The 24,020-nt window shown below is 36.1% G+C and overlaps 1 protein-coding gene across 2 annotated transcripts in view; it reads left to right on the top strand.

Moving 5' to 3' along the window:
• Nucleotides 1-24,020, top strand: part of LYST (lysosomal trafficking regulator) — a 606,044-nt gene that overhangs the window by 367,888 nt on the left and 214,136 nt on the right. For both annotated transcript variants that reach the window (XM_053711082.1, XM_053711081.1), the window contains exons 17-22: nt 849-1,022; nt 2,538-2,687; nt 8,983-9,120; nt 11,054-11,252; nt 15,548-15,676; nt 18,481-19,081. In XM_053711082.1, the coding sequence (XP_053567057.1) occupies nt 849-1,022; nt 2,538-2,687; nt 8,983-9,120; nt 11,054-11,252; nt 15,548-15,676; nt 18,481-19,081 (1,391 nt within the window). The remainder of the gene's footprint in view (nt 1-848; nt 1,023-2,537; nt 2,688-8,982; nt 9,121-11,053; nt 11,253-15,547; nt 15,677-18,480; nt 19,082-24,020) is intronic.

Below are 24,020 nucleotides of genomic sequence, written 5' to 3'. Positions count from 1 at the left end.
CCTGTTGGTACCGTAACAGTAAGTATGCACCGTGCATCAGAATTTTAAACACAGTACTTGCTCAAAGTCTAAAGTGATTGCACCATCTGGTAATGACTCAATTTGTTAATTGCTGACATGATACAAGACCCACTGGTGCTCTGAGCAGCTGCAGTATTTAAAATGCTGGTGCACTGAAAATATCTAGCTATGCTTCACTTGCAGAGAAATATGTTAAAGGGATACTAACCCCTCATTTTTTCTTTCATGATTCAGATAGAGCATGCAATTTTAAGCAACTTTCTAATTTACTTCTATTATCAATTTTTCTTTGTTCTCATGTTATCTTGATTTGAAAAAGCAGTAATAAAAGGTTAGGAGCCGGCCCATTTTTTAGTTCAGCACCTTGGTAGAGCTGCTGATTGGTTTGCTACATTTAGCCACAAATCAGCAAGTGCTACCCATGTGCTGAACAAAAAATGGTCTGACTCCAAAGCTTACAGTACTGCTTTTTCAAATCAAGATAGCATGAGAACAAAGAAAAATTGATAATAGGAGTAAATTAGAAAGGTGCTTAAAATCTCATGCTCTATCTGAATCATGAAATAAAAAAATTGGGTTTAGTATCCCTTTAACACTAAAACAGTGATAACTTTTGCTACAATCATTTTTGCTAAAACATGTATAGTGCAAATATGTTTCTATTCAAAGATGTAATTAATCTATGTGCATATACATTTTGACTGGAATGTCCCTTTAATTGTAAATGCTTTGTGTTATTTATACTTCCGAACCGTAATTATTTTGAGTTTGATGATTACTTTCATCATGGTAAATTAATACTCTGTTTAAATATTTAATTGTTTCAGATTGTTGAGATCAGCAGCTGTGAGGAAACACAGTCTTTAGGACTTCAGATAATATTGACTTTAACAAAGCACAATCAGCAAAGAATTCAAGAGCGAGAAAATTGTGACGTCTACTCAATGATTCATCAAGTGTTAATCAGACCTAAATGTATTGTTGGCTTCCATGTTTTAAAGGTAAGGATGTTATGTTACTTTAGTTGCTCAAAATAGCTCACACACAACTTTTTCTTGATTCTGCAATGTGAATATTTTGCAGAATTCTTTAGAAAACTTGAAGATTGGTCTTGTTCATTTGAATTGATATTCAAATTTCTTGCTGACATTCTAACATGCATTTGATTTATTGGCCTCATAGACTTGTAACATTTGAATGTTGATTATATTTCATTCATTGGAAAGTCGTGTATTATAGATTTATATTGAAAGCAGAGAACATCTTAGAGAAGTGACATTTAAAAGAACTTACTTTGCCTCCAGTATAGGTTTATGGGCATCATTCCAGTGAATAAAGTGTAATAATCGCTAAGGTTTGTCTATTGATAAAAGTTACAGTTTTGAGCAAATTTAGTCACACAGAAGGCCTATCATTTGGGGAAGGAGGTTGCAAATGGAGCACATGATTTCCTCCGTTTGTGCATGCGGTCTGTGAGCCACATTGGTCACATAAATGGCCACACCCATATCACACATCCTTCAAAAAGATTTCTCGAAATCTTGTAATGGTAAAATGAGTTATCCCTAACAGGAAAATTTGCATTAGGTTTCTAGATCATGAAGAAGAAAATAGAGTGTACAGAGACAAATATTACTATAAAATAAAGCACACCTTTTGAGAGTGTGTGCCTAAATTGGTCAAAATCTTATCTGTCTAAGGTTGCTTTTTTTTTTTTAATCGGACATTAAAGAAAACCTTACAATAGTTATTTCTTTTAAATACAAAATGTATGTTAACAGTTAAAACTTAATTTTATATATATATATATATATATATATATATATATAAACACACATATATATCTATATACAAACATAAAGATAGTGAATATGTGTGAATTACAGTGCATCGTGTATGTGTTTTGATGAAGTGACTCAATGCACTCTGAGAACAGTTATCACGTTACATCGGGCTTTGCCCACAGTCACTTGGGTAATGTTGTGTTTACCTGAGTAATGCTAGGATTACTCAATATCTGACTTTACCTGCAACACACATATATATATATATATATATATATATATATATATATATATATATATATATATATATATATATATACACACACACACACATTAAATATTTTGCCTGTATACATACTGTATCTACCAAGTAGTATGGTAAGCAGCCCAGAGATAGAAAGCCAGCAAATGTGTTATGAGTGCCACCTTAAACAATTGTGCATAGGTTCTCCACTCATGAAGTAATTTAACACTTCTCACTAGGAGATTTTATCTTGCACTGTATTTTTTACGTTTTACTCAGGTTCCTCCCATATTTTCACATAAGCATGTTAGATGTGTACTTAGTGACAGTTTAGCAGTGTCTAGGTATCTGTTTATGTATTCCAAAATGTAGCTTTCTTAAAATATCATAAAACCATTATAAAACTAATTTAAATCAGTGTTTATATTTCCCAAACAAGCTATTGCTTTCTTAGCTTATATATTTTTTAATCATATATGTCTTTTTAGACTCTTCTTGAAGGCTGCACTGGAGATCAAATGCTCAATCTGTGTGATAATGGGCAATTTAATCTGAACGTAGAATCCACTTCAGTGATCAAAGATGTCCGACTGCTTGAACACCTATTACTAGAATGGAAGATTTGGTCAAAAGCCGAGGTATGCAGAGTTAAATTACATTTGTGTGGTAAAACAAATGTGCTCTCCCATTTAAAAGTCAGCTTTCTGGGGGGTTTCTGCAGCACTTAGTATGAGTATGTTTATTTCCTAAACTAAAAAAAAAAATTCTTTATTTCTTAAAAGGGCATTAAACAGCTCTTGCTATTGTGTAGAAATAGTGCTTTGTCACACTACCTAGAGAAGCCAAAAAGCAAAATCTGTAACTTTTCAAAATGTGGCAAATTGCCTATTTTGCCTATATTTGAATTAACATTTTCAAGTTACAGAATTTGCTTTTGGGCCACTTTAGAGAGTGCGGCACAAATCCCAATTTTAATTGCTTCTTAAAGTCCTTTAAATTGTAATCTCCCATCTGCAACTACATTTAAAGTTTGTGTTTCTTTTTTAAATCTTTAATCACCCCATCACAAAATCTGATAGGTAATAATAAATTATAGTGCTACACTTTTGCGTACCAGAAACATGAATTTACATTCAGCTTAACCGATGCAAATTCAAATAATGAAGAAAAAATTTTTGAAAATTAAAATTTATTATAATTTTGTATTTTGAAAACTAAATAAGAACAATAAACTCTGAAGATTTACAGTGGTGATAACCCTAAATACAGGTTAATTTTTAAGCTAATTTGTGCCCAGAAATGTTATCACTAGCATGTGTTCTGAAGCCCACAAGCTTATATTATTTTACAAAGAATTTAGGAAATCTGTTGAGCAATCAAGTATATGGAACAAACAATCTTATGATGTGTGATGGGACATGTGCCTTCATACGTAATAAGAAATGTATCCCTTGTGATCAATTTTGTGTTGTACTTTTGTAAAAAGAACATTTAAATACATTAGATTTGCATAATTAAAAAATGTATAAGAAAAAGGCAGCGCTATAGCACTTAGTCTAAATTACAAATGAGCAGTAGATTATTTTTTTTTCTGACAAATTTAGATTTTTTTCCCATTTCCCTGCCCTTTGTATCATGTGACAGCCATCAGTGAATCATTGGCTCATATATGTATACACTGTGAACTTTTGCACATCAGTAGGAGCTGGTGCCTCAAAGTTTGTATATAAAAAGACTGCACAATTTGATAATGTAACTGTACTGCATGCACTACCTCAAATCATTAAAGTTTCATTTTTACTTTAGTGTCCCTTTAATAACATACAAACCTGAAAATGATTTGAAGAAAATCTGTAATTAAAACAAATAATAATAATAATGATGGTACATCTATGTTGTATTTTCTTTTTTGTGCTACGTAGGGACTGGAAAATGTGATACCGCTGAAACCAACCCCACCCCGCCCAAACAATTTTAAGATTAAAATTAAAATGTTGGCCATTGATGTATGAAGCCGTCATGTTGTGTCAACTTGGAAACTGTTATCTTATTCGGTAGCACAGATTCTAAGCACGCCATATATATATTATTGCTTTCTCTGGTGCAGTCAAGGAAACTGACTCATAATCAAGGGTTTACGAGATAAAATCTTTTATGCTTTTTATGATACAGAATTTGTAGGTCATTGACCTTTAGTCAGAGCATAGCTACATAGTTAAAACATTTAACATATTTAAAGGAATAGTAAACCACAAAATTGTATTTTATGATTCAGATAGAACATACAATTTTAAACAAATTTGCAATTTACTTCTATTATCAAATGTGCTTCATTTTCTTGTTACCCATTGCTGAAGGGACAGCATTGCACTACTGACAGGAAACTGAAAACATCTAGTTATCCAATCACAAGAAACAAATATGTGCATGCACTAATTAGCAGCAGCTCCCACTAGTGTATGATATGTGTGTATTCATTTTTTAACAAGAGATACTAAGAGAACGAAGCACATTTGAAAATAGAAGTGAATTTAAAAGTCTCTGACATGCTCTATCTGAATCATGCAAGTTTAATTTTGACTTTCCTATCCCTCTAAGAATACAGGCTTAAAGGGAAATGTAATCCCTTTATTAAGGACAGTACATATTGTGAATGGTGAAAATGTTTCTTCATTTTGATTGCAATCAATACATCCACATTGTATAGTGTATTTTTTGTTTCTATTCTCAATGAGTGACCATGTGTCTTGCAGCAAGGATGAGCCCAGGGGCAGATACACTTCTGTTTTGTTTGTTGTGTGGAATGGAGACTATCTTCCAAAGCATCTGACGTGACCATGACCACATATTTGAAGGGGAGCCTATTTTTTTAAATGAAGGATCACATCGCTCTATGGTGCAAGTGATTGCTATAAAAATAACCATTACCTGCAGCACCAGAAACATTTTTTTTCTAAAATAGAGGGGCCCTTGTCTCTCTCCCTGTTTTAACTAAAGTAACAAGTAACCTCGCATTTGAAATGTTTAAAAGGGAGAAGCCCCTATTTCAAATGAGGGGTCACTTCCCACCCAGGATGATGGTGCTGACCTTGGGGTAGTATGACATGTGACCACGTAGTATTATCTTTTGCTACACTAGGTGAATTTGGAGAGGGTTAGGGTGCATGATGCACATATTGTCAAAATTGGTTATGACACCCCTCTATGAAATTGTAATTTTAAAATGTATGTGACATTTTTAATGGTCAGATATTTGATTCATATTCCTACAATTTTTTTTAAAAACTGCAAGATGGTGCAAAGTGATAAAAAAAATGTTTTCTGTCGAGTAATTTTCATTCAGTTGTTATAAAGTGGTAATGAGTGCTTTTCCCAAATGTGTCGTCAGCTAAATCTAGCCACCAATTAGCAAGTGCTACCCAGCTTCTGAACCAAAATTGGGCTGGCTCCTAAGCTTACATTCTTGCTTTTTCAAATAAAGATACTAAGAGAATGAAGAGAAATTGATAATACGAGTAAATGAGAAATTTGCTTAAAATTGCATGCTCTATGTGAATCATGAAACTTTAATTTTACTAGACTATCCCTTTAAGGGAACTGAGATCAAGGAGTTTAAATACTACCCCTCCCCATCCAGCTTCCTGTAGTTCTGTGTAGCTGCCCAGCACCTCCAAGTTTTGAGGGCTTGGCGACATCACCACGACCATGCAATTATCCCCAAAAGTGTCCAAACCTCCCCCCCAGATGACATCACATGATTGTCATCTGCACTAAAAGAATTACATATGATGTCACGTGCAGGTAATGAATTAAAGTAATAATCTTAGGAATAAGTAAATGGGCGTTGTACTGTAATTTTTCTCCCCTTTAATTTATTCCGAATTATCCATTTAACCTGCGGGGGTGGATTCATTTGTTAAAACTTATCTCCATTACCTTTATTTTGTGATTTATCTTGCCAGGTGTATGCAGGTTAAGATTGTTCAAAATTTCCACTACTCTTATTCAACTGTCTGAAAAGCAATGTGTCTTAAACTAGAAGCAAAGTTAAACTGCAGTGAAAACATTTATTTTGTATTTGCTGCAAACTGAGACTTTGAGGCCCATTTATCAAGCTCCGTATGGAGCTTGAGGGCCCGTGTTTCTGGCAAGTCTTCAGACTCGCCAGAAACAGCAGTTATGAAGCAGCGGTCTAAAGACCGCTGCTCCATAACCCTATCCACCTGCTCTGAGCAGGATGACAGAGATCGCCACAATTCAACCCGATCTGGTTGATTGACACCTCCCTGCTGGTGGCCGATTGGCCGTGAGTCTGCAGGGGGCGGCGTTGCACTAGCAGCTCTTGTGAGCTGCTGGTGCAATGCTGAATATGGAGAGCGTATTGCTGTCCGCATTCAGTGAGGTCTTGCGGACCTGATCCGCAAGACCTTTTATAATTCGGCCTCTTTATATTAGTGCCTGGTTCTCCCCTGTTAACTTCACTCTCCCTTCTCCATCCCAGAGAACTTTATTACTTCCAGTGGGAGGCTGCTCTCATCTCTCTGGGACTTCCAGATTCTGCCCTTTTTCTTCGAGAATTCAGTGAGCTCAGCCCCTTTAAAGTCTGCACTATACTTTCTCTACAAGCTGGAGAATTTTTGATCAGGCCCAGAGAGAGAGAGAGAGACCACAAGAAAGGAATGTTCTTGCTGGACCTTGGGATACAATAAACTATTATCAGCTATTTGCCTGAATAAATTGTTCTTTAAAAGTTGCAACCTATACATGTGCAGTTTTAAAGCTAGAGGTGAGCTTCACAAATTTGTATAATAGATGTAAATTTAACAGACATTTGAGTGATAACAATATTTTGCATAGAATAAATATTTATCCTATCTGAAGCCATTTTATTTTGTAATTTGCTGTGACATCAATGTAGCAATGTTTATAATTTGTGCTAGTTAGCATCCTGCTTTTTAGATATTTTATATATAAGTATTTTTTTCCGTCCTTTGAAAAATGGCTTGGAGGCATAGATTATTGGTGAGCCGTTGATGAGTTATGAGTGGGTTGCCATTTTGTTATACAGCTGTAATGTTAGATAATGTGTATATTTATTTCATTAGTGGATTTATATAGGTGTGAGTTATGTAAAATGAGACTGTTGACAGGATTTGTCTCCCTTCTCTGAATAATCATTCGTCTTTCTTTTTCTTTTTGCTATTGGAGCAACCACTATTCCTAAAATCTTCACACAAAAAAACTATTTTGGGTTTTTATAACAAAGGTTTATTAAACTCTATAATGAAATGTTTTCAACTGTTTAATTACTGATAACTCTATAAGGTGGCTGTTTTATGCAACTCCTTTACATTTATTCCAGCATGTAATATGTGTCTGAACTTAAAGGGGCACTGAACCCAATTTTGTTCTTTCGTGATTCAGATAGAGCATGCAATTTTAAGCAACTTTCCAATTTACTCCTATTAAACTTTCTTCATTCTCTTGCTATCTTTATTTGAAAAGCAAGAATGTAAATTTAGATGGTGGCCTATTTTTGGTTAAGAACCTGGGTTGTTCTTGCTGATTGGTGGATAAATTCAACAACCAATAAACAAGTACTGTCCAGAGACTGAACCAAAAAAGTTGCTTAGATGCCTTCTTTTTCAAATAAAGATAGCAAGAGAACGAAGAAAAATTGATAATAGGAGTAAATTAGATAGTTGCTTAAAATTGCATGCTCTTTCTGAATCATGAAAGAAAAAAATTGGGTTCAGTGTCCCTTTAAGCGGTCCATCAGAATTAATTAAAGGGACATCAAACTCCAAAAATGTATTTTGTGAATCAGATAGAGAATACAATTTTAAAAAATGTTTACAATTTACTTCTATTATAAAATTTGCTTCATTCTGTTGTTATTTTTTGTTGAAGAGATATCTAGATAGGTAGCATGCACACTTCTGGAGCACTTCATTACAGGAAATAGTGCTGCCATCTAGTGCCCTTGCTAATGTATAACTTTGTTGCAAAACTGCTGCCATATAGTGCTGCAGACACGTGCACACTTCTGAGCTTACATCCCTGCTTTTTTTAAAAAAATCAAAGAATAACAAGAAAACAAAGAAAATTTGATAATAGAAATAAATTGGAAAGTTGTTTCAAATTGTATTCTCTATCTGAATCATGAACGAAAAATGTTGGATGTCCCTTTCAGAGATTTTATATTTTATGTTTATTATTAAATATACTTTGTTCTCTTGTTTGAAAAGCTTACCTAGGTAGGCTCCGAAGCAGCAATGCACTAGCTGGCGAGTGGCTAAGTACACATACCTCTTGTCATGGGCTCACCAAATGCATTCTGCTAGTAGTGCATTGCCGCTGTTCACCTGACGTTATATGCAAGAAATAGCACAGTAATAAAATGCTTAGCATATTAGAACATTCTTGTTACATGTTTATGTCTTATTAAAGGGACACTCAGGTCAAATTAAATTTTCATGGTTCAGATAGAGCATGTCATTTTAAACAACTTTCCAATTTACTTCCAGTAAAAAAAATGTGCACAGTCTTTTATATTTACACTTTTTGAGTCACCAGCTCCTACTGAGCATGTGCAAGAATACACAGACTATACGTATATGCATTTGTGATTGGTTGATGGCTGTCACGTGGTACAGGGGAAGTGGAAATAGACATAACTTTGAAATTTGTTAGAAAAAAATCTACTAATTTGAAATACAGAGTAAATGCTATTGTATTGTCTTGTTATCTTGCATTTGTTGAGTATGCAAATCTGCTGTGTTTACAGGTCCTTTAATTTTATTTTTTTCTTGGTTAGTTAACCCATTTTTTTTTAACAAATTTGAGCTATTCGTATCTTAATTATAACAACAGTTTGTTTATGGGTCATGTTTCTGCAAACCTATATTTTCTGACTTTTCTGTTTTCTTTTAGACAGGTGTTTGGGAAACTCTGTTAGCAGCTTTGGAAGTCCTCATCAGAGCTAACCATCCTCATCAGATGTTTAACATCAAGCAATTATTAAAGGCCAGAGTGGTACATCATTTCCTCTTAGCTTGTCAGGTGCTTCAGGTACTTAATGTTATTGCTTCTTTATTTTTTTGCTTTGTCAATTGTTGTGATTATATTATTTTTATCAGGGCCAGCTCAAAATATTGTGCTGCCTGAGTCCGAGAATGAAATAACGCCCCCTCCCCAGTAGTAACATTACTGATTAGCATATCAACCTGCTAGCCTGGCCTCTGATCTTACTAAGCCTGCCTACCTGCATGCAACTAATGCTTATGCACAATAAGTGGGAAGGAAGTTAGGGAGGAGATGCTCTTGTGCCACGTTGAATGTTACCCCGGTTCTGTTTCTTTGTGCATAATGAGGTTATGGGAGCCTGTGATTTCCCCCACAGAGACAGAGGACAGGAGTGGTTTGGGTCGGACAGTGATTTACTTAGTCACTGAACTGCTGCCTGGGTCCATTGGACCCACTTGGTCCCATGGTTGAGCTGACCATGATCTTTATGCTACTATATTGCAATTTCTGGATGATTTTGCATTTTTTTTATCCTTCCTCTTCTAGTAATAATTAAGTTTATCTATTTCTAATGCTAAATACAAATGTTAATACTTGAATGTGCATTTGGTCAATTCAGCCACAAACGAATGGGGAAGAAGGTGGCCGGCAGTGGCATTCAGCTCTTTTGGAGTCAACTTTCTTCTTCTTTTTTTTTTTTTTTCTTTTTTTTTTTCCCCTCTTTCCCTCTTTTGAGTATAAAATGTGAAAACCCCAATACATTGCGTGGTTAAGAATTTAAGATAACTATAACAATTTATGAACTACGAGTGAATACACAGATCATTATTTAAGTGATTATAAGCAGCTCTGTAAGGCGTGGCTTCTATTTATTTATTTTTTTGTTCTGTTTTTCTTCCTTTTGTATAACTGTGTATCTGTGCTGGACTTAAATAAATAAATAAATTTAAAAAAAAAAGGAAGTGCTAACTATATACTAATAACCCAGAATATCTCTCACACGGGCAACTCAATTCAATTTGCAATTTCCCCATCTGCACTGTTCCCCAAAGGAACATCATTACTTGTTTAATCACCACTTTTATTTTCTACTCAAACCATAATATGTTTCTGATTTTGGTGTTAGACTTTCACACAAAATAAAAACTAATTGGAAAAAAAAAAAATTCTTCTTCTGAAAGTGCAACACATTAAGATCTGTGCAAATCCAGATCTTAGTTTGTTGTACTTTCACAAGAAGAAATCTGGCTCTGAATGTCCACATTTGTTTGCGATCAAATCGATTGAATGCACATCCCTAGGTTTTACATTATAACTCAATTCTATATTTTTTTTTGTTTGCTGGATGGCTCAGTTTATCTAACTTATAATCTTCTTTGACAAATAAACGTTTTTTGTTTTTTTTCGCTGTACAAACATGTTTAAAGAGACATGATACTCCTCTATGTGAAAGAGCAGACTTTAACCTTTTATAGATGTTAGGACGTTCCATGCCGTCCTAACTGCACTGGGCTTTAGCGCTGTTATAGGACGGCATGGAATGTCCTAGCCGTTTGGCTGGCCTGAAGCCAACGGCGCTTACTGCATGGGATCAGGTCATGGTTGGCATGCCTAGCGTTGTAGGCTCGCCCCCCTGACCTGATCCCATCATTGAAACGCTGTTCCGATGTAGACAATGTAAAATTGTCACAGAAGGGTTAAACATGTAAAAATATGTATGTATTTATTTTTTGCATAAAGGTAAAATCTGTTCTGAATCATGGGGGAAAAATGGGTTTCATGTCCCTTTAATTAGAAATAAATAAAAAGACATAGAGGTGTATAAAAATAAATACATAAATATAAATCTTACATTGTTACGGATATGTTTTTATTTCAATTTTAGAGAGTATCAAAGTTACTATTGCCTTTTTAAAAAAAAAAAAAAAAATTAAATATTTTTTTTATAGGAATTGAATATTTTTCCCCTTTATTTCAGGAACATAGGGAAGGAAATCTTAAATCCATTCCTCATGAAGTATGCAGGTCATATATAAAAATAATTGAAGAAGTTCTTGGATCGCCTCCTGACTTGGAATTGCTAAAACTTCTCTTTCATTTTCTCTTGGCGGTCCATCCTCCCACCAACACCTATGTTTGTCACAATCCAAGCAACTTTTTCTTCTCTTTGCACATAGGTACAATTTGTTATCATTTCTATGTATATGTGTGTGTTTATGTGTGTGTGTCTGTTTGTATATGTGTGTATGTTTGTATTTGTGTGTGTGTGTGTATGTATGTGTGTATGTATCTGTGTGTGTGTATGTGTGTGTGTTTGTATATGTATTTGTGTGTGTATGTGTGCGCTTATGTGTGTGTATTTGTGTTTGTGTATTTGTGTGTGTGTGTGTTTGTATATGTATGTGTGTGTATGTATTTGTGTGTGCTTGTGTGTGTGTTTATGTATTTGTGTGTATGTTTGTATGTATGTATGTATGTGCGTGTGTGCGTCTGTATATGTAGGTTTGTGCTTATGTGTGTGTGTGTGTATGATTGTGTGTGTATGCTTGTGTGTGTGTGTGTGTGTGTGTGTGTATGTATTTGTGTGTGTATGCGTATGTATTTGTGTGTGTGTGTGTATGTGTGTCTTGGTGTGTGTGTCTGTATGAAACTTGCCCTATATCGCATACAGTATAAAGCATTCTAAATTTTTAATGGCTGTGCCTTTTAAGTTTTTCTTAAAACTATATTACTAGGTAGTTCCAATGCAAATATTGTAGTAACACAGTTGACAATTTTACAAAGAGCATATTCATTTTTTGGCATTGGGGTTTTCTATTCAGATGTCTACATATATGTAAACTCTGTTGACATTTTTGTCATTTTTTTTGCTATTTTATGATTTACGCTCTTTAAAGGGAAATTGTAGGACCATAAGATGCCAAATCTAGAAGCAAATGACATTCACTAATGAAAGCCATCGCTAATCGTTCTGCAGTATTTTGTTATGTTACCCTAGTCAAATTAATTTTGGATGGGGAATTTCAAAAGACACATCATTAAACATTTTAAATAGTAAACAGTATAAATATGAATTATATAAAAGAATGTGTGGTGGAATTAAAAAAAAGTGTTATATTCAGGGATGTATTTATATATAGCATGACTATCTCTAGGCCTAGGCAGGAATTTTGAAGTTGCTGCAAAAGAAGTTTCTTCTATAGGATGGTGAGAGCCCACAAGACGATCACGTTGGATTACATTTTCCACCAACCAGGAGGAGGCAAAAAACACCCCTACATTCCAGAATTGTGCTCGAAATTCATACTCCCAGCAATCCCTACTGCTTCCTTTTTTGCTTCCAGACAGAGATATCCTGAAATGCTCCTGACTCTTCATGATGTTGAAAGGGTTTTCTAATGAATCTGAGACCAATTGTCTTCCTCATGGATATAGGGGAGGACAGAAGTTCAGCCGATAATTGAAAAATTTTCTCCAAGTTGGAGATGTCACAGCCCCCCCCCCCAGCTGAAATGCAGATGTTTCTGCCAACACTCTGGTCTAGCGGCTCTTTTAGATTCTTCAAACTGTTCATGCACTTTCTCGGATGGGCCCTTCTACTGATTGCAGACTGCTGTGTATGGCAAAGTCTAATAGTTGAGTAAAAAATTTACCTTCTAAAACCCTGCAGCCATTTAGAGGAATTTCTGTGTTCACATAGCCTGGGGGTGTTAGAAACACATTTGGGCACTTTTTGGCACAGTTCAGGCTTTTTTTTTAAAAAAAAAACAAGAAAAAAAATAGGCCTTTTTCACTTTAAGAACAGGCTTGCACTATAGCTGACAGTTTTCATCTACGACATTAGATCTGCCTGCCTCACATCAAAATGTAGTATTTTTATAGTGGTTTGACCTGGGAATCATAGGAGACAGCTTCTGCAGTAGTGCACAAGGGGTTAAGAGCTACAGTTTTGTGTTCAAAGCAAGCAGTATCTTAGGTCAACTTTTCCCCTTCTTCCATGTGTGGTAGCCATCTTTGGAGTAAAGTATCTGGTTCTCTGTAATCCATGTATATGGTGAGAGCAGCACACTGCATTTCAGGGCTTTATTTATTTCTTTAATATGAAAAATATTTTGAGCTCTTGTGTATTTATTTAGCCTGTTTGTCATTTATTTACTGCATGTTTAGTTTTTGTCCACTAAAGAGACTATACAGTTGCATTGTGTTTCATACTTTCCTCCTTTTCTCTTTCTTCCTAACTATGGATCAAATAAGTGCAGTTTAGCAGGAAAACAGATCTACAGATCTTATATTTCTGTTTGCTTAGTAATAATGCATCTGTTTGTCCCCCTGCTTTGTGACTCTTCCCTTAGGAAGGATCTTCTCTTGTATGATCCCTTCTTTCATCAGAACCTCAGGACTCCAACGTTGACTGACTTTTGATTGAAAGTTTGAATTTGTCCAAAAGAGGGTTGTCTGTCAAGTTGATTAAAACCTTGATTCAAGCTAGTAAGGCTGTGATGAGGTGCATCTACCACAAAGTGTGGAAGAATTATTTAATATGGGGTGCAGATAAGGGATATTGCTGGAAATCCTTTTGGATTCCTAAAGACCTAGAAGTTCTCTAGGAAGGTTTGGATAACATTTTTTCAGCTGCCTCTTGTAAGGGTCAGATTTGTGCCCTGTCTGGTCTGTATCCCAGGAAGATTACTAACTATCAGACCATTGTTCAGGCGCTGATAAGAATTAAAGGGATATGAAACCCCAAGAAAATTTGTTTGTGAGCACTGCATGGTAGGAAATAGTGCTGCTATCTAGTGTTCTTGCAAAACTTCTGCCATTATAGTGCTCAAGACACATGCATGCTCCAGAGCTTAAGTCCCTGCTTTTCAACAAAAGATACCACGAGAACATGCTCTGTCTGAATCATAAAATACAACATTTTGAGTTTTATGTCCCTTTAAACCTGTTATTTGACTAGCTACTCTTTTTTTTAGTCTCAATTTGGTTCTGTTTCTGATTGTGCTTCAAGATTCTGGGTTAGATATTCAGCTTTTGTCCTGAAAGGTTCTCTTTCTGTTAACCATTAACTCAGCTAGTTGGTGTCTGAGCTTTCTGCTCTCTTCTGTAAGGTTCCTTTACTGAGTTTGCAAACCTGCTGTTTTCTTGCTTGCATACATTTGCCAAATTCTGCTCTCTTGATATTTATACCAGTGCTGAGGCCTCCTTTGGCAGAAAAGTACTGTGTCATTGTGCCTGTACTGTGGGCCATTGTACAGGCAATAAAACACCTACCTACCTGTATTGCCCCACTCTATTTCATGGTGGACTTCACTGCTTGGATATAAGATTGCACAAGTGATCTTGTGGACTTTCACCATTTTTTGAAAGAAAACCAAAATGATTGTCTGCCCTTCTTATTCTATACAGCTGGTGCCAGGACTTATTTTTCCATGTTGCCTTGCTTTGGTCCTTTCCTGCAGTCCTTGCTTTTCTTCTCTACTTGACCATATGTATAACTGAGTGCAATAGAAGAAGCGTATGTGGTGAAGCAAAGCTTTGGAATGTAGGGGTGTTTTTTCCTCCACCTAATGGACAGGAAGTGCAATATGATGCTCTCATGGACTCTCACCATCATAAAATGAGTGTTTATCAGGTAAGCTTTTTTTAGAGTTTTGTTACCACGTGAATAAAAAAAATTTTTGTGTACCACATTCAGAGTTTGTGGCAACCACCTCAGATTTTTTTATGGAAGGTACAAAGCAGCAAGCAATTATAGAGAATAAAGAGGAGCAGGATGGAAGGAAGATATGAAACAAAAGTTCAAAGAGAGAGTATATTAGACTGAGCCTAGAGTTTTATAAAACTAAATACAGTCTTTCTTGGTTGTTTCCTTTGCAGGTTACTTTTTGTCTTTACTGTATAATTTTGCTTGTGAAGAAGCAAATAATCTCTTGAAAGCTCCTCTGTCAATCCAATTAAAAATGGCAGCATTTTAATAAACCTCTTGTATCTAATTCTCTCACTTTCATGTTAAATTGTTCCGTATCCAAGTTCACTTAAGGTGATGGTAAACTTTTCATGTTTTAAAAACAGGTCTGGAATCTGAGCGATATTTTAGATAGACTTTAATTGATCGCTTCAAATGAAGATGCTCTGTAACTTTTTCATCTAAGCGTGCCATTCTTATACCCCGTGCTTTGGCAGCCCACTTCAAAACTCATTTGAACGCCAATTGGAGAAAAGTTCAAACCATTAGTTCACAAAAAATGAGTTTTGAAGTGGGCGGCCAGAGCACGGGGTATTAGAATGGCGCAGTTAAATTAAAAAGTAAGTTACAGCACATCGATCAATTAAAGTCCCTGTAAAATATTGCTTAGATTCTGGAACTGATTTTAAAACATGTAAAGTTTACCATCCCTTTAAGTTACTAATAGTAATTGCCTGAGAATGTTTAAAATATTTTCTAAGTATAACTATGTATTTTCTATAGATGGCAAAATATTTCAAGAAAAAGTTAAGTCGATTGTGTATCAGAGAAATTACAGCTCAGGAGGCAGATCGAGTGCTAGTCCTGGTTTAACAAACAGAACTCCTGTTTATCCAGATAACTTGCACAAAGGTAAAATTATTTTTATTTTTTTATAATTATTTATTGTTAACTTTATAAACAAAACATTACATGCTAATGATTGTTTTTTGTGTGCAGAGATTGACATATTTGTTTATTTCCCAGAGTACTCCCCCACAACAAGTAACTGTTATCCACACATTGGGGCATATTTATCAAGCTCCGTGTTTCAGGTGAGCCTTCAGGTCTAAAGACCGCTGCTCCATAACCTTTCCGCCTGTTCTGAGGCGACGGACAGAAATCAACCCGATCGAATAAGATTGGGTTGATTAACACCCCCCTGCTAGCGGCCGATTGGCCGCGAATCTGCAGGGGGTGTCATTGCACCAGCAGTTCACAAGAACTGCTGGTGCAATGATAAATGCCGAGAGCATATGCTGTCGGCATTTATCAATGTGCATCGGACATGATCCGCCATATCGAATCATGCCTGCTCGCACAATCATAAATATGCCCCATTGCGTGTGTCTCTAAATTCTGTTTTTCAAGCCCTACAACAGATACATATGTATTATTAAGCAGAGCACAGTAGGTAAGCAGTTAACTGCAGGCAATTGGTGGCTACATGAGACTGTAACTCCTTATTGGCTGTGGCCTGCTTGGGAGCTTCAGGATTTGTGGCTTCCAAGCAGAACTTTATCTGTGTTTTTGACCCTTTTGCTCCCCACACCTACCTAGGTATAAAGAATACCATGGGAATTTAGCAAATTTGATAATAGAAGTAAATTGGAAGCTTTTTTAAAATTGCATACAATTCCAATTTACTTCTGTTAAGCAGCACCCAATTGTGCTAAATAGGGCAGACTGGAAGATTTCAGTGTCCCAGCTCATCTGATTTTTATTGCCATTAAATTGTGGTATTTTTTAATACTTTCACTGAGAGTCTGAGCTTGTTTTCATCCATTGAGGACATCAAGGATCTGGCACTAATGCTGAGACAGTGAGCTGGTACACTGACATCTCCCAGTCTGCCTTATTTAGCACAAGTGGGTGCTGCTCCACTTGTGAGTATTCATTTTGCATCTCATATACCCATATATATCAACTGTATCACACTGGGAGGCGCCTTTGTTTTGTGATTCTGTTCACAGAGAAAATGTATATAAAATATTAAATGATATATGGTAATATAGCTTTGCAATATACTTTCATTATTTTTGTCCCCTCTTTTTGTCATTTAATCTAATCTGAAAATTAGACTTTCCTGTTAAAAGGAATGCAGATTTCAGTCTTAACACAGTGTCATATTCCAGACAGTCATTATTTGCCCAGTCAAGTGACCCATTTATACTTGTCCCTAATTGCCCTCAGAAAAAAGAAACCTAGGTTACAACATGGTGGTGCCCAATTGGTTTGTGGACACTTTTTACAATATTTAAACAACTAATATAACTTTAAAAATACATCTGCTTATTATTCTCAGGCAAATTTTTGCTTAAATATATATCGCTCTATCTAGCATTTAATAAGTGTTTATAATCCCTTTAATTATGAGCCTATTAACACTTATTTGAGTTAGGCTTTGTTTTACAGTGTTCTGTGTCATAATCAAGTGCATTGCAGGGTTAATTTCGTAGACTAAAACTAGACTAAAATGAGCATAAAAATAAAGAAATTCTGATGACTAAAATACGACTAAAACTAAAATGGCATTTTAGTCAAAAGACTATGACTAAAACTAAATCAAAATTTGCTGTCAAAATTAACACTTTATGCAAGGTATTATAATCAATCCATTTTTAATTACTGCTCTTTTGTAAAAATAAAAAGCAAGGCTATCTTCTTGTTTATTTACTTGGTTTTTATTAAATTTTAAGATAAATAAAGACATGTTATATACCACAACAGTTAAATCTGTTTAATCTGTATTGCATGTTCAAACCTTAATACAATGAATAAAAAAGGTTAATAAACCTTTACTCCAGGAGTATATTATGAGTTTGGAAGTTCTAGATCAGTGTTAATTTAGTTGCCAATTTTTTTTTCAAATTTGTGAAGAATCAATTGATTCTTCCTATAGAAATAAGAATAACCCACAAGTATGGGTTTAAGTTTTGTTGCGCCTGTGCTAGCTGCAGAAACTTTTTGTTACGTTGAGTTACTTGATACTTGTTTTAATTATTAACAGAGAACTGTTAAAGTTTTTATATTGGGTAATATAGGCAATGGCATTACAGCCAATACAGTTTACATTTTTGTCTTTTTATATTTTAAAGTTGCACTTCTGTTTGTTTATGAAACTTGATTTTATTTAATTTTAAGTTTAATAAAGACGTTATATATCACAACGGCTAAATCTGTGTCTGTATTGCATGTTTAAACCTTAATACCATAAATAATAATAGGTGTTATGTTTACTCCTGGAGTATATAATGAGTTTGGAAATTATAGAGAAATGCTTAAATAATGCATTACACTTTAACTAAACCCCTTAGATTTTAGCAGACTAAAATCTACTGGAGATTTAGTCAACTAAAACTAGACTCAAACTAAAACAATTCAGATGACTAAAATACGACTAAAACTAAAATGGCATTTTAGTCAAAAGACTAAAGCTAAGACTAAAGCTAAATTTGCCGTCAAAATTAACACTGGTGCATTGCAGTTCTCCCAACATCCCTATGTAGTCATAAAATCTCTTGTATTCTCTTTTATTTTCAGGAGAAAATAGGGGTCTGGGTAAAGTATGTGTTAGAATGGATTTCTCTTTTACTTGCCAAATTTCAGTAAAATAAATGTGTATTTAGTTGTCTCTCCCTAGTATTATTTTTTACTCTTTTTTTATGTTGTCTCAGATATTGATGAATCTGAATTTTCCTCTCAACATGGATATCTTTCTGTGGTGCGAAAATCCCGTTCACGAAGTCTTCCAGCCTCTCCCTCCATTTCACCTAAAGTGCCCCCAAAACGATTAGGGGGGAGCACAGTTGACTTGAAAGATGATTCTGAGAATTTCCATCCAAACCAAGATACTGCAAGAAGCGTGCCAAGTTTAATAAAGAGAGAAGATCAATATGTCAGCAGTTGTGAATCTGCAACAACAATCTGTGAATCTGAGGCTCTCTCCATTGATATCACAGTTGTTGATTCTATGAAAGATGATTTGGAGCTTCCAGGACTCCATATAGAAAATCAAGAAGATGATGCCGATAAAAAATTCTCCTATCAAAGTTCTGGTGATCAATTGCTTTTACAACGTCCAGATAGTTTAAAGGGAATTTACTCTTTCAAGAGAGGTCAAAGTGTTACAAGCCTTGGTCTAGCTTTCGCCTCAAGTGGACCTTCAGCCACACCTCCGTGGACAATTATTTCTGATAAAAAAGGTTCTGATGAATGGGATAACTTTCCCTTCACCCCACTTTTGGATCAAACACATAGCAACAACATGGATGAAAGGTTTGTATAGTATATACAGTCTTTTTCTAGGAGAGTCAATTTGAGGCTCCAAACCAATGTGATGATGCACTTTTATATTTCATATGCAGAGTTTACTGACCATTCAAGGAAGGAATATTGAATGTGTTTCTGTGAGATATATATATATATATATATATCTATATTTCTTTCATGTAATTAGCAAGAGTCCATGAGCTAGTGACGTATGGGATATACATTCCTACCAGGAGGGGCAAAGTTTCCCAAACCTCAAAATGCCTATAAATACACCCCTCACCACACCCACAATTCAGTTTTACAAACTTTGCCTCCGATGGAGGTGGTGAAGTAAGTTTGTGCTAGATTCTACGTTGATATGTGCTCCGCAGCAAGTTGGAGCCCGGTTTTCCTCTCAGCGTGCAGTGAATGTCAGAGGGATGTGAGGAGAGTATTGCCTATTTGAATGCAGTGATCTCCTTCTAAGGGGTCTATTTCATAGGTTCTCTGTTATCGGTCGTAGAGATTCATCTCTTACCTCCCTTTTCAGATCGACGATATACTCTTATATATACCATTACCTCTGCTGATTCTCGTTTCAGTACTGGTTTGGCTATCTACTATATGTAGATGAGTGTCCTGGGGTAAGTAAAACTTATTTTCTGTGACACTCCTAGCTATGGTTGGGCACTTTGTTTATAAAGTTCTAAATATATGTATTCAAACATTTATTTGCCTTGACTCAGAATGTTCAACTTTCCTTATTTTCAGACAGTCAGTTTCATATTTGGGATAATGCATTTTAACATTTTTTCTTACCTTAAAATTTGACTTTTTCCCTGTGGGCTGTTAGGCTCGCGGGGGCTGAAAATGCTTCATTTTATTGCGTCATTCTTGGCGCGGACTTTTTTGGCGCAAAAATTCTATTTCCGTTTCCGGCGTCATACGTGTCGCCGGAAGTTGCGTCATTTTTTGACGTTATTTTGCGCCAAAAATGTCGGCGTTCCGGATGTGGCGTCATTTTTGGCGCCAAAAAGCATTTAGGCGCCAAATAATGTGGGCGTCTTATTTGGCGCGAAAAAATATGGGCGTCACTTTTGTCTCCACATTATTTAAGTCTCATTTTTTTTATTGCTTCTGGTTGCTAGAAGCTTGTTCTTTGGCATTTTTTCCCATTCCTGAAACTGTCATTTAAGGAATTTGATCAATTTTGCTTTATATATATGTTGTTTTTTCTCTTACATATTGCAAGATGTCTCACGTTGCATCTGAGTCAGAAGATACTACAGGAAAATCGCTGTCAAGTGCTGAATCTACCAAAGCTAAGTGTATCTGCTGTAAACTTTTGGTAGCTATTCCTCCAGCTGTTGTTTGTATTGATTGTCATGACAAACCTGTTAAAGCAGATAATATTTCCTTTAGTAAAGTACCATTGCCTGTTGCAGTTCCTTCAACATCTAAGGTGCAGAATGTTCCTGATAATATAAGAGATTTTGTTTCTGAATCCATAAAGAAGGCTATGTCTGTTATTTCTCCTTCTAGTAAACGTAAAAAATCTTTTAAAACTTCTCTCCCTACAGATGAATTTTTAACTGAACATCATCATTCTGATTCTGATGATTCCTCTGGTTCAGAGGATTCTGTCTCAGAGGTTGATGCTGATAAATCTTCATATTTATTTAAAATGGAATTTATTCGTTCTTTACTTAAAGAAGTCCTAATTGCTTTAGAAATAGAGGATTCTGGTCCTCTTGATACTAAATCTAAACGTTTAAATAAGGTTTTTAAATCTCCTGTAGTTATTCCAGAAGTTTTTCCTGTCCCTGATGCTATTTCTGCAGTAATTTCCAAAGAATGGGATAATTTGGGTAATTCATTTACTCCTTCTAAACGTTTTAAGCAATTATATCCTGTGCCGTCTGACAGATTAGAATTTTGGGACAAGATCCCTAAAGTTGATGGGGCTATTTCTACCCTTGCTAAACGTACTACTATTCCTACGTCAGATGGTACTTCGTTTAAGGATCCTCTAGATAGGAAAATTGAGTCCTTTCTAAGAAAAGCTTATCTGTGTTCAGGTAATCTTCTTAGACCTGCTATATCTTTGGCTGATGTTGCTGCGGCTTCAACTTTTTGGTTGGAAACTTTAGCGCAACAAGTAACACATCGTGATTCTCATGATATTATTATTCTTCTTCAACATGCTAATAATTTTATCTGTGATGCCATTTTTGATATTATCAGAGTTGATGTCAGGTTTATGTCTCTAGCTATTTTAGCTAGAAGAGCTTTATGGCTTAAAACTTGGAATGCTGATATGGCTTCTAAATCAACTTTACTTTCCATTTCTTTCCAGGGTAACAAATTATTTGGTTCTCAGTTGGATTCCATTATTTCAACTGTTACTGGTGGGAAAGGAACTTTTTTACCACAGGATAAAAAATCTAAAGGTAAAAACAGGGCTAATAATCGTTTTCGTTCCTTTCGTTTCAACAAAGAACAAAAGCCTGATCCTTCATCCTCAGGAGCAGTTTCAGTTTGGAGACCATCTCCAGTTTGGAATAAATCCAAGCCAGCTAGAAAGGCAAAGCCTGCTTCTAAGTCCACATGAAGGTGCAGCCCTCATTCCAGCTCAGCTGGTAGGGGGCAGGTTACGTTTTTTCAAGGAAATTTGGATCAATTCTGTTCACAATCTTTGGATTCAGAGCATTGTTTCAGAAGGGTACAGAATTGGTTTCAAGTTGAGACCTCCTGCAAAGAGATTTTTTCTTTCCCGTGTCCCAGTAAATCCAGTAAAAGCTCAAGCATTTCTGAAATGTGTTTCAGATCTAGAGTTTACTGGAGTAATTATGCCAGTTCCAGTTCCGGAACAGGGGATGGGGTTTTATTCAAATCTCTTCATTGTACCAAAGAAGGAGAATTCTTTCAGACCAGTTCTGGATCTAAAAATATTGAATCGTTATGTAAGGATACCAACGTTCAAGATGGTAACTGTAAGGACTATCTTACCTTTTGTTCAGCAAGGGAATTATATGTCCACAATAGATTTACAGGATGCATATCTGCATATTCCGATTCATCCAGATCATTATCAGTTCCTGAGATTCTCGTTTCTGGACAAGCATTACCAGTTTGTGGCTCTGCCGTTTGGCCTAGCTACAGCTCCAAGAATTTTTACAAAGGTTCTCGGTGCCCTGCTGTCTGTAATCAGAGAACAGGGTATTGTGGTATTTCCTTATTTGGACGATATCTTGGTACTTGCTCAGTCTTTACATTTAGCAGAATCTCATACGAATCGACTTGTGTTGTTTCTTCAAGATCATGGTTGGAGGATCAATTTACCAAAAAGTTCTTTGATTCCTCAGACAAGGGTAACCTTTCTGGGTTTCCAGATGGATTCAGTGTCCATGACTCTGTCTTTAACAGACAAGAGACGTCTAAAGTTGATTACAGCTTGTCGAAACCTTCAGTCACAATCATTCCCTTCGGTAGCCTTATGCATGGAAATTCTAGGTCTTATGACTGCTGCATCGGACGCGATCCCCTTTGCTCGTTTTCACATGCGACCTCTTCAGCTCTGTATGCTGAAGCAATGGTGCAAGGATTACACGAAGATATCTCAATTAATATCTTTAAAACCGATTGTTCGACACTCTCTAACATGGTGGACAGATCACCATCGTTTAATTCAGGGGGCTTCTTTTGTGCTTCCGACCTGGACTGTAATTTCAACAGATGCAAGTCTCACAGGTTGGGGAGCTGTGTGGGGATCTCTGACGGCACAAGGAGTTTGGGAATCTCAGGAGGTGAGATTACCGATCAATATTTTGGAACTCCGTGCAATTTTCAGAGCTCTTCAGTTTTGGCCTCTTCTGAAGAGAGAATCGTTCATTTGTTTTCAGACAGACAATGTCACAACTGTGGCATACATCAATCATCAAGGAGGGACTCACCGTCCTCTGGCTATGAAAGAAGTATCTCGAATTTTGGTTTGGGCGGAATCCAGCTCCTGTCTAATCTCTGCGGTTCATATCCCAGGTGTAGACAATTGGGAAGCGGATTATCTCAGTCGCCAAATGTTGCATCCGGGCGAATGGTCTCTTCACCCAGAGGTATTTCTTCAGATTGTTCAAATGTGGGAACTTCCAGAAATAGATCTGATGGCGTCCCATCTAAACAAGAAACTTCCCAGGTATCTGTCCAGATCCCGGGATCCTCAGGCGGAGGCAGTGGATGCATTATCACTTCCTTGGAAGTATCATCCTGCCTATATCTTTCCGCCTCTAGTTCTTCTTCCAAGAGTAATCTCCAAGATTCTGAAGGAATGCTCGTTTGTTCTGCTGGTAGCTCCGGCATGGCCTCACAGGTTTTGGTATGCGGATCTTGTCCGGATGGCCTCTTGCCAACCGTGGACTCTTCCGTTAAGACCAGACCTTCTGTCACAAGGTCCTTTTTTCCATCAGGATCTGAAATCCTTAAATTTAAAGGTATGGAGATTGAACGCTTGATTCTTGGTCAAAGAGGTTTCTCTGACTCTGTGATTAATACTATGTTACAGGCTCGTAAATCTGTATCTCGAGAGATATATTATAGAGTCTGGAAGACTTATATTTCTTGGTGTCTTTCTCATCATTTTTCCTGGCATTCTTTTAGAATACCGAGAATTTTACAGTTCCTTCAGGATGGTTTAGATAAGGGTTTGTCCGCAAGTTCTTTGAAAGGACAAATCTCTGCTCTTTCTGTTCTTTTTCACAGAAAGATTGCTATTCTTCCTGATATTCATTGTTTTGTACAAGCTTTGGTTCGTATAAAACCTGTCATTAAGTCAATTTCTCCTCCTTGGAGTTTGAATTTGGTTCTGGGAGCTCTTCAAGCTCCTCCGTTTGAACCTATGCATTCATTGGACATTAAATTACTTTCTTGGAAAGTTTTGTTCCTTTTGGCCATCTCTTCTGCCAGAAGA

The sequence above is a fragment of the Bombina bombina genome, chromosome 4 (assembly GCF_027579735.1).
Source record: "Bombina bombina isolate aBomBom1 chromosome 4, aBomBom1.pri, whole genome shotgun sequence".
Classification (NCBI taxonomy): Eukaryota; Metazoa; Chordata; class Amphibia; order Anura; family Bombinatoridae; genus Bombina; species Bombina bombina.
The sequence above is the reverse complement of the archived record's forward strand: the minus strand, read 5'-3'. Positions and strand labels throughout refer to the sequence as shown.